Source organism: Miscanthus floridulus, chromosome 2, assembly GCF_019320115.1.
Source record: "Miscanthus floridulus cultivar M001 chromosome 2, ASM1932011v1, whole genome shotgun sequence".
NCBI classification, from domain to species: domain Eukaryota; kingdom Viridiplantae; phylum Streptophyta; class Magnoliopsida; order Poales; family Poaceae; genus Miscanthus; species Miscanthus floridulus.
Genome location: NC_089581.1, coordinates 18,461,976 through 18,473,932, shown reverse-complemented (window position 1 = coordinate 18,473,932; position 11,957 = coordinate 18,461,976). Strand labels below are relative to the sequence as shown.

Genomic DNA, 11,957 nt, shown 5'->3' with positions numbered 1-11,957 from the left:
CATTGCCACAAATTAAACATGTTGTATATTACAATGAATGCAAGGGACAACACAAGCTCAATTTTTAGTGAAGTTACTAAAATCAAGTACATTGAGCTCGTTCCGTAATCTACAAAATGTAGCCTCATCTAGCGGTTTAGTGAAGATATCCGCTAATTGATCTTCGGATCTTACACCTTCTAGTGATATATCATTTTTAGCTACATGATCTCTTAGAAAGTGATGGCGGATATCTATATGCTTGGTTCGAGAGTATTGAACCGGATTATTTGCAAGCTTTACCGCACTTTCATTGTCGCATAAAAGAGGTACTTTCTCTAGAACTACTCCATAGTCTAGTAAAGTTTGTTTCATGTATAATATTTGTGCACAACAAGCATCCGCGGCAATGTATTCCGCTTCGGCGGTGGACAAAGCCACACTATTTTATTTCTTGAAGGACCAAGACACAAGTGATCTACCAAGCAAATGGCACCCTCCGGATGTGCTCTTTCTATCAACTTTGCATCCGGCGTAATCCGAATCAGAATAGCCAATTAATTCAAATAAAGCTCCTTTGGGATACCAAAGGCCAATGCTTGGCGTGTGCTTAAGATACCTAAGGATTCTTTTTACGGCAATTAAATGTGTTTCCTTAGGACTAGCTTGAAACCTAGCACACATACACATACTAAACATGATGTCGGGCCTAGATGCGGTTAAATATAACAAGTTACCAATCATAGAACGGTAGAGAGTTTGATCAACCGAGTTACCTCCCTCATCTAGGTCGAGATGTCCATTGGTAGGCATTGGGGTCTTGATTGGCTTACATTCATCCATCTTGAATCTCTTGAGAAGATCTTTTATGTATTTCTCTTGAGAGATGAAGATGCCTTCTTTCATTTGCTTGACTTGAAAACCGAGAAAGAATGTAAGCTCACCAATCATTGACATCTCGAACTCCTTAGACATCAATTCACCAAATTCTTTGCATGAGTCTTCATTTGATGATCCAAAGATGATATCATCAACATATACTTGACAAATGAAGATATGCCCATCAAGCTTCTTGGTGAATAGTGTGGTGTCGACCTTCCCAATGGTGAAGCCCTTCTCAATAAGGAAATCCCGAAGGCGCTCATACCAAGCTCTTGGGGCTTGCTTAAGCCTATATAGTACCTTGGACAACCTATAAACATAATTAGGATATCTAGGGTCTTCAAACCCGGGAGGTTGATCAACATAGACTAGTTCATTAATAAAGCCATTTAAGAATGCACTTTTCACATCCATTTGATATAGTTTCATTTTATGATGTGATGCATATGCAAGAAGGATACGGATGGCTTCTAATCTTGCAACCGGTGCAAAGGTTTCTCCAAAATCTAAACCTTCAACTTGAGAGAACCCCTTTACCACTAGTCTTGCCTTGTTCCTCACAACAACACCTTGATCATCTTGCTTGTTGCGGAACACCCACTTTGTTCCAATCACTCTTGCACCTTTTGGTCGCTCTTCAAGATTCCAAACTTCATTGCGAGTGAAGTTGTTCAACTCTTCATGCATGGCATTGATCCAATCCGGATCTTTTAGAGCTTCTTCTACCTTGGTAGGCTCATAGCAAGAGACAAAAGAGTGATGAGCAATAAATGAGATAAGTTTTTGAGATCGAGTCATTACCCCCTTTGTTGGACTCCCTATGATGAGATCTTGTGGATGATCTTGTAGGAGAGGTGTATTTCTTCTATTGACCACTTGAGGAGGAGGTTGTGGAGCATCAACATCTTGTGCTTGTACCACCATTTGCTCATGGGAGATATGAGTATCTTTATTTTCTACTCTATCAACTTTTTCACCATCTTATGGTATATTTGATGAAGAGGGTTGGTTAATGACTTGTACATCATCTTCATCATCTTTTGGCTTGATGTCTCCCACCAGAATATTCTTCATAGCCTCCCTCAATGGTTCATCACCTACATCATCAAGATTCTCATGTGCTCCTTGGGAGCGGTTAGATTCATCAAATTCCACATTATATGTTTCTTCAACTAAGCCGATGGCATGATTAAATACTCTATATGCTTTGGACTTCAATGAGTAACCAACAAGAAAACCTATATCACAACGCCTTTGAAACTTCCCTAGGTGTTGCCGCTTCTTGTAGATGTAGCACTTGCAACCAAACACCCTAAAGAAGGAGACGTCCGGCTTCTTCCCATTGAGCAACTCATATGGTGTCTTGACAAGGAACTTTTGAAGAAATAGGCGGTTGGATGCATAACATGCGGTGTTGATTACTTCCACCCATAGAGCTTCGGGGGTGTTGTACTCATCTAGCATTGTCCTTGTAAGAGTGATCAAAGTCCGGTTCTTCCTCTCAACTACACCATTTTGTTGAGGAGTATAGGTTGTGGAGACTTCATGTTTGATTCCAACTTCATCACAATAAGCTTCTATGTTTGTGTTGTCAAACTCTTTGCCATTGTCACTTCTTATCTTCTTGAGTTTCACTTCAAATTCATTTTGAGCTCTCTTGGCAAACTTCTTGAAATAAGATGCAACTTCGAATTTGTCATGAAGAAAGAACACCCATGTATATCTTGAATAGTCATCCATAATCACAAGACAATAGAGATTTCTTCCCAAACTCTTGTATGTTGTTGGTTCAAATAAATCCATGTGTAGGAGTTCTAGTACTCTTGTGGTTGACATGAAAGCTTTGGTTGGATGAGTGTTTGCAACTTACTTGCCGGCTTGACATGCACTACAAAGCTTGTCCTTCTCAAACTTCACATCCTTCAATCCTCTCACCAAATCATTCTTCATAAGCTTCTTGAGTGAGCTCATCCCAACATGAGCAAGCCTTCTATGCCATAGCCACCCAAGTGTTATTTTGGTGAATAGACAAGTCTTCAAGTTTGCATCTTCGGAGGTAAAGTCAACTAGATATAAATTGTTGTATCTAAATCCATTGAATATCACTTGATTGTCATCTACCTTAGATACAACCACCTCCTTCTCAGTGAACAAGCATTGGAAGCCAAGATCACATAATTGTCCAACGGATAGCAAGTTGAAACTCAATGAAGCAACATAGAGCACATTGGAGATTGAATGATCATTTGATATTACCACTTTACCCAATCCTTTGACCTTGCCCTTTGAATTATCTCCAAATATTATTTTCTCTTGTCCATCTACCTCTTCATCTAGTGAGGTGAACATACGAGGATCACCGGTCATATGTTGAGTGCAACCACTATCAATAACCCAATGACTTCCACCGATCTTGTAGTTCACCTACACACAAGAGATTCAAGCTTTAGGGATCCAAGCTTGTTGAGGGCCCTTCACCTTCTCAACAAGTGACTCAGCCACCCAAATTTTCTTAGGCCTACTCTTGTTGGGGGGACCTAAGAACATGACTTTTATCTTTCTACTCGAATCTTTTCTAAGCATGTAGTGAGCATTGAAAGCAAAGGGTCTAGCATGCTTGGGCAAGGGTTGTGGTGGTGGAGTTTGACACTCATGAGCAAAGTGGCCTTCTTATCCACACTCAAAATATCTCTTTGGCTTTAGCTTTGGCTTTGATTGTTGGTGTTGAGCTTGAGCCTTCTTCTTCTCTACACTTGCCATATATCCAATGCCACTTCTATCTATCTTCATGACGGTATTCATGAGTAGCTCACTTTGGAGATGCTTGCCTCTAGCAAACTTGCTCAATCCCACCTTGAGATGCTCTTTCTCCATCTTAAGCTTCTTGTTCTCTTCCTTGAGAATATCATTGTTCTTCTCCTCCTTGAGTTTCTTGATTTCTTCTTTTAACTTCTCATTCTCAAGGATCACCTCTTTGTCATGATCAAGAGTTTCTAGCACAATGGTGTTGTGACTTTTCATCTCTTCAAGATCTTTCATGAGCTTCTCATTTTCACTCTTGAGCTTGACATACTCATCATAGTCATTGCACTCAACCACTTGCTTGCCCTTGCTACTAGATCCATGCTCAATGCTTTCATCAATTAAATCATCACATGAGGTAGCTATATCAATCTTAACAACATGGTTAGTCGCATCATGTGACTCATTTGGTAAGAATTCTTGTGCAATAATAAGGGTATCATAATTGATCTTTAGAGTTGCATATTCATCTTTTAGCTTATTGTGACTAGTGATAAGCTTATTGTGCACCCACTCAAGTTTATCATTTTTATCTTTAAGCTCTTTCTTAGAAGATTTGAGCTCCTTGAGTTTGGATGATATAGAATCATTTGTTTCCTTGAGCTCATCATTAGCCTTTTCTAATGTGTCACACTTAGCTAAGAGTGAATCATTTTTAGCATCAAGTTTTTCATTTGTAGCTCTACCCTTTCTAATGATCTTAGTATATTTTCTTAGTATTTTGATAAGATCATCATAAGTAGGTGAGTCATCATCATCGCTATCACTATCATCATCACTAGCATGTTCATCATCACTACTATCATCACTCTTAGTTACCTTGCGTTCACCTTTGGCCATAAGGCATAGGTGTGTAGAGGATGATGGTGATGGTGGTGGTGAAGATGCAAGATCAATAGCAATGGCGGCCACTTTTTCATCATCGCTATCATCATCGGATGATCCACTTGATGAATCAATGTCCGTGAGCCAATCACCGACAATGTAGGGCTTGCCACTCTTCTTCTTCTTATAGAAGTCCCTCTTTTTGCCATATCTCTTCTTGTATGGCTTGTTCTTTTTCTTTTTATCTTCATCGCTTGACTCATCTTTCTTGCCCTTGTTCTTGAACTTGTCTTTCTTGGGCTTAGTGCATTGATGAGCTAGGTGGCCAAGTTCGCCACAATTGTAGCAATCCATCTTAGAGATTGGCTTTCTTTTTGAGCTAGTGAAGAACTTCTTCTTCTTGCCATCAAACTTGATGCCACTCTTGTTTAGCCTTTTTAGCATCTTGGTGGTCTTCTTCACCATGAGGGCAAGGCTTTCTTCATCATCTTCATCACTTGAGCTCTCATACTCAAGTCTTGCTTTGCCCTTGTCTTGGCTAGCTTTGAATGCTAAGTCCTTCTCTTTCTTCTTTGTAGAGGATAAGCCATCTTGTGGTGTGATGTGCATGTACATCTTATGAGCATTGATCTTTCCCAAGATTTATGTCGGTGTAGCGGTGGAAAGATCACCTTGATGTAGCACGGTCACAATGTGCCCATATTTGTCAATGGGGAGGACACTCAAGATTTTTCTCACAACGTCGGATGGTGACATTTGAGTGAGTCCAAGCCCATTGACTTCCTCTACAAGAACATTTAATCGAGAATACATCTCATTAGCACTTTCTTTGGGAAACATCTCAAAAAAATTTAGCTTTTTAATCACAAGATGATAGCGTTCCTCACGCTCACTCTTGGTTCCCTCATGGAGTGCACAAACGTCCGACTATAGTGCATGGACGTCTTTGTGGTTCCTTACACGATTAAACACATCTTTGCAAAGGCCTCTAAAGATGGTATTGCGAGCCTTTGCATTCCATTTTTCATAATTCACTTTATCGCCTTGAAGTTGTGCGGCATTCCTAGGTGCTGGGAACCCTTGAGAGGCGACTTTAAGAATTCCAACATCTAGAGCTTCTAAGTAAGCCTCCATGTGGATTTTCCAATATACAAAATCATCTCCCTCAAAGATAGGAGGAGGTCCATCCCCGTGAGACATCTTGCTCTAAGCGATTAAGCTTAAAAACGTGAGCACGAGGCTCTGATACCAATTGAAAGGATCAAGATGCCCAAGAGGGGGGGGTGAATTGGGCTAATTCTAAATTCTCTTGCAATAATCAAATCCTACGGATAGCCTAATTAACCCCTTGTGCCTAGAAAAGTGTTTATATCAAACTAATGCACAACAATCTCGCAACCTAAGTTCCAAACTTACTCTAGCAAACAATTCTATGGATGTAAAAACAAGTATTGAATTGCTCAAAGTAAATGCTCAAAGTAAGTGCTCAAAGTAAATAGAGAGAGAAAGGAACGCGGCGATGTTTTACCGAGGTATCGGAGAGTCGCCACTCCCCACTAGTCCTCGTTGGAGCACCCGCGCAAGGGTGTAGCTCCCCCTTGATCCGCGCAAGGATCAAGTGCTCTCTACGGATTGATTCTTCGACACTCCGTCGTGGCGAATCACCCAAAGCCGCTCACAACTTGAGTTGGGTCACCCACAAGCTCCGCCGGGTGAACACCAAACTCCCAATCACCACCAAGCCGTCTAGGTGATGGCGATCACCAAGAGTAACAAGCACGAACTCTCACTTGACCACGCGAAGCCTAATGAGAAGATGGATGTACACTTTGCTACTCTTGATTTGCTAGTGAGGCTACTCTCTTGGATTCTCAAATCACAAACACCTCACTAGGACCTTGCTCTTCTTAGCACTCACAGACGTGTTTCTCAGCTTGTTGGAATGAGCAAAAGATGCTCCACTCACGAGTGGAGCTTCTATTTATAAGGCAGCCTGAAAAACGAACCGTTATGAGCTTTTGCGGGATGACCGGACGCTCCGATCATTTTGACCGGACGCTCCGGTCAGTTCAACCCGCGAACAGTTTTCAAGTGATGACCGGACGTTGTCAGGGTCCGGTCAGTACCGACCGGATGCGTCCGGTCGCTCTTAGATGCTTACTGTAAACGACCGGACGCTAGATGCTCAGGGTTCGGTCACCACTGACCGGACGCGTCCGGTCACTCTTTCCCAAGTCTGGACCCTTACTAGAGTCGACCGGACGCTGGCCCTCAGCGTCCGGTTACATGACCTCCCAGCGTCCGGTCATACCAGACTTGATCTTCACGGTCAAATGAACTGACCGGACCCTGCGGCCAGCGTCCGGTCGCACCGGAGCCAGCGTCCGGTCAGTGTTTGACCCTCCATTCACTTCCAACTTTCGAACATATGTGAATGAAGTTTGCTCCAAAGGATCTTAGGCATTCATAGGAGCTACTTAGAGCTAGTTTTAATAAGTGTGCACCACACCTAACTCACTAGACTCAACTTGGTCAAGCTACCCGTTCATACCCCCCTTCATAGTACGGCCAAAGGAAAAACAAAGTCCTAAACTACTCTAAGTGTCTTTCCAACTCCAATTGACACTTAGAACTAGTTATCCTTAACCTTATCGTCCAACCTTTGAAAACCGAAACGATTTCCATCGTAGGGGCATGACAACCTCGATTGCCCAATCGATCTCCATTACCATGACCTAACTTAATTGTCTCTGTAAAACACACGTTAGTCATAGTAATCTTGTATTGACATTAATCACCGAAATCCAACTAGGGGCCTAGATGCTTTCATCGGGAAATGTTAAGAACCCCTCACAATTACCACGATCGGAGCCGGAGACAATCACCACTCTCTGCTCAATGATCCTCGCTGCTCCAAGCCATCTAGATGGCGGCAACCACCAAGAGTAACAAGCGAATCCTATAGCGAAACACGAACACCAAGTGCTTCTAGATGCAAACACTCAAACAATATACTTGGATTCTCTCCCAATCTCATAAAGATGATGAATCAATAATGTAGATGAGTAGAAGGGCTTTGACTAATCTCAAAAGGTTGCTATGTCAATGTAAATGGCTAAGAGAGTGAGTTTGAGCCGGCCATGGAGCTTAAATAGAAGCTCCTACGAAATAGAGCCGTTGTACTTCTTCACTGGGCACAACAAGGGGTGACCGGACGCTCCGGTCATATCGATCGGACGCTGGACCTCATCATCCGGTCACACGATGCGTGCCACGTGTCCCCTCTCTTCAAATGTTGATCGCCCAAACTCAACGGTCAAGTGACGACCGGACGCAGCGGCTCAAAGTGATCGGACGCTGAACCCCAGCGTTCGGTCGTTTTTAGTAAGCATCTAGAGATGACTTTTCACGACCGGATGCGTCCGGTCATGCTCGACCGGACACACCCAGTGTCTGGCCACTCGGCGACTCCTCTGTCCACTGCCACGTCAGCAGGATCGGACGCACCCTGTCAGCGTCCGGTCAGAGACTGACGCTGCGCGCCCTCTACTGCCACTGACCGGACGCGCCAGTCCAACCGAGACCAACATCTAGTCACTTACAGTGATCTCCGTCTTTTCTGTCTAGAGCGTCGGTGATGTTCCTAACCCATGCTCAAATGTGCCAACCACCAAGTGTATCACCTTATGCACATGTGTTAGCATATTTTCACAAACATTTTTAAGGGTGTTAGCACTCCACTACATCCTAAATGCATATGCAATGAGTTAAAACATCTAGTGGCATTTTGATAACTGCATTTCGATACGAGTTTCACCCCTCTTAATAGTACGACTATCGAACCTAAATGTGATCACACTCTCTACGTGTTTTGATCACCAAAATAAAATAGCTCCTACTATTTATACATTTGCCTTGAGCCTTTTGTTTTCTCTTTCTTCTTTTCAAGTTCAAGCACTTGATCATCACCATAGCATCACCATCATGTCATGATCTTCATTTGCTTCACTACTTGGAATATGCTACCTATCTCATGATCACTTGATAAACTAGGTTATCACTTAGGGTTTTATTAATTCACCAAAACTAAACTAGAGCTTTCACCTGTTCGGTTGGCTGGTTCATATCGTTGCTGGTTCATGAAGAAATAATGTTGGCTGGTTTGTGTGAGAGAAAAATACTATTCCAGCTGAAAATTTACGATCGTTTATGATAAGCCACAGCCAAAATGAATAGGCTATCAGTACTTCTGTAGTACGTTCAGCGAGTCCCTAATTAACGTCTCCGTAGCGGGCCAGTGAAGGGTCGAGATGGCGACTAGAGGGGGGTGAATAGTCTTTTCTAAAACTTAAACGCGTCGGCTAACCGATACAAATGCAGAATTAAAACTATCGGTCTAACCAAGACTATACCCTACTATATATGTTCGCTAGCACCTTGCAAAGATAACAATTATGCAACAAAAGGTGCCGGGTTAGCTAGAGCTCTCCTAAACAATTCTAGGAGCAAGGTTACACAAACCTATGCCACTAGTACTTTAAGCAACAAGGGAGCTCCTACACATGCTAGTAAGCAAAAGCACAAAGCTAACTAAGCTCACTAGCAATGCTCAATAAGAAGGCAATCAATGCCTAATTAGAGAGCGCAAATACTTAGCTACACAAACTAAGCAATGTAACTAACAAGGTTACTAAAACCAAATTAGCCACGCAAGGGAGCTACTTATATGCTACACAAGCAAGAAGGTAATTAGCAAGCTACGCAAGCTATCTAATTACAAGAGCAACTACACAAACTTAATATGGATAAAAGTAATTGTAAGCTTATGTAATGGGGATACAAACCAACGGGAAGAACAAGGTTGACACGATGATTTTTCTCCCGAGGTTCACGTGTTTGCCAACACGCTAGTCCCCGTTGTGTCAACCGCTCACTTGGTGGTTTAGTGGCTAATTAGCATCACCCGCTAAGCCCGCACGTCGGGCGCCGCAAGAACCTACCCCTTGAGTGAGGGTAGCTCAATGACACGCTTTACTAGAGTTGCTCTTCGCGGCTCCCGTGGGGCGAGCACAATGCTCTTCACAAGCACTTCTCCGGAGCGCCGCACAAGCTTCTTGCGTGCTTCGATGGAGACCACCACCAAGTCGTCTAGGAGGTGGCAACCTCCAAGAGTAACAAGCACCACCGACTTGCAACTCGATCACCTAGTGCCACTCGATGCAACCTCATGATGCAATCGCACTAGAATCGCTCACTCACACAAACAAATGATCACTATCAAGTATATGTGTGATGGAGAGCTCCCAAGCACTCACAAGCATGGACACTAAGTCCCTTGAGGTGCTCTGCACCAGCCATGGCCGAGGGCCACTTCTATTTATAGCCCCAAGGGCTAAACTAGCCGTTACCCCTTCACTGGGCAACGGTCGGGTCGACCGGACGCTCCGGTCGTGTTGACCGGACGCTGGACCTCAGCGTCCGGTCGCCCACAGACGGCCACGTGTCTCGATTCCAACGGTCACTGACTTGACCGGACGCAGCAGCTTCAACTGATCGGACGCTGGACCCTCAGCGTCCGGTCGTTTCCAGTAAGCTCCCGAGCATGACCGGACACGTCCGGTCGAACGCGATCGGACGCAGCCAGCGTCCGGTCACTCTCCAGCTACTGCTACACTCCACGTCAGTGCGATTGGACGCAGCCTGCCAGCGTTCGGTGCATTCAGATCCAGCGTCCGGTCAGTTGACCGACGCCAGCATCTTCTCCATTCTCTTCACCCTTGCTCAAGTGTGCTAACCACAAGAATTTGCATCCGGCGTAATAGAAAATAGGCATTCCATTTTGTAAATGTACCAACACCACTAAGTGTACACCACCATGTGTATGTGTGTTAGCATTTTCACAATTATTTCCCAAATGATGTTAGCCACTTAACTTGCCACGTCACTCGATCCTAGCGACAATGCAAAGTTAGATCACTCGAGTAGCACTAGATGACCGATATACAAACAAGTTTGCCTCTCTTAATAGTACGATCATCTATCCTAAACCCGGTCATAAACTTCTCTACACACCTATAACCGGTAAAATGAAATGCCCTAGGTTATACCTTTGCCTTGCGCATTCCATTCCATCTCCTCCAACATTTTCCGCATCTACCGCTCGCGTCCTCTCCACACCCACGCGCATGCGGGCGGGGCCAGCAGCTGCAACAGGCGACTACCGTAGATGGGTCCCACTGTAACATGTGCAGCCATATGCAACATACGTCTGAAAACACCAGAGAAACACATGTGTATCCATTGCAAAACATACGCAACATCCATATGAACACTACAACATATGTGTAAAACTTATACAACATCCGGATAAACATACTTGCAACATACGTGTGAAACATGTACAATATCTAGATAACACTTGCAACATACGTTAAAAAACACAGATGAAACATTAGGAACAGACCTTTGCAACATACGTATACAACCATTGCAACATCAATTTGTAACGTTTGTAACATACCTCTGAAAAACATCTGAAACTCTTGAAACATACACTTGCAACATGCACTTTCGGCACAATATCATCTTGCTGCTTGGACGTATGGAGCTCGTCGTTGTGCGGCTCGATGCCGGCGCGGAGGTCGGCGGTGACGCATGGAGCTCGCAGCGGTGCGGAGCTCTGGCACAGGCAACTCGTCGACAGATGGAGCGCCGTCGCGGCAAAGATGTGAGTCTGGGCGGGACACGTGCGTAGATGACACGCAACCCCCCATATGGAGCTCCACCCTATCTGGATCTTGTATCCAATCCCGACAACACCTCTCGGCACGTACTAGCGGCTTACTCTTACAACGGTGAGACACAAGGGTGGGACGCGAAGGGGTGGTTGCGCCGTCGGGATGTGCTGTAGGAAATATTACCGTAGAACTAATTGTCAATAAAAATTTATAGTAGCAGATTATCGGTTTATTTGTTGGTTTCTAGGTTGATAAATTCGACTTATGTTAGTTTGTTGTGAGAAAAAACACAGTAAACCCACGAGCGAAGAGGCTGTGTATATCGATCTGAACCGGCGTTCGACGAGAGAAGACGGCGGAGACGCCGACGCGAGAGACTGCTCTTCTGTTTCTCCGTGCCGGGCGGTCTAGACTCTAGACAGCGCGGCGGCCGATGAGATTGTCGGCGTGGCGGTCGCGACAATGCAAAACCCTCGCCCCTCCTACGCGCACCACCAGCTCCAGCAGCACCTCTCCTCCCTCCTTTCCGCCGCCGCCGGCGATCCCCCACACCCCTCCGACGACGCCTCCCGCACCGCCGCCCTCTCCAATCTCCGTCTCTCCTTCCTCCACCCGCCCAACCGCCCCCTGTTACCTGCCCTCGCTCCCTTCCTCGCCCCGCCCCTCTCGGTCCTCCTCGCCGACGATGCGTAATTGAACCTTCCTCCCCTCCTCCTCGCTTTCCCCATTCGT

At 44.7% G+C, this 11,957-nt stretch overlaps 1 protein-coding gene across 5 annotated transcripts in view; it reads left to right on the top strand.

Annotated features, from left to right (window-relative positions):
- The first annotated feature begins 11,577 nt into the window (after nt 1-11,577).
- The window catches only part of LOC136518851 (uncharacterized), a 31,164-nt gene continuing 30,784 nt past the window's right edge, over nt 11,578-11,957 (top strand). For all 5 annotated transcript variants that reach the window (XR_010774631.1, XR_010774632.1, XR_010774629.1 and 2 more), the window contains exon 1: nt 11,578-11,914. Coding sequence is in view for 2 of the 5 variants with exons in the window: in XM_066512533.1 (XP_066368630.1) it covers nt 11,688-11,914 (227 nt within the window). In the remaining 3 variants the exon portion in view is untranslated. The remainder of the gene's footprint in view (nt 11,915-11,957) is intronic.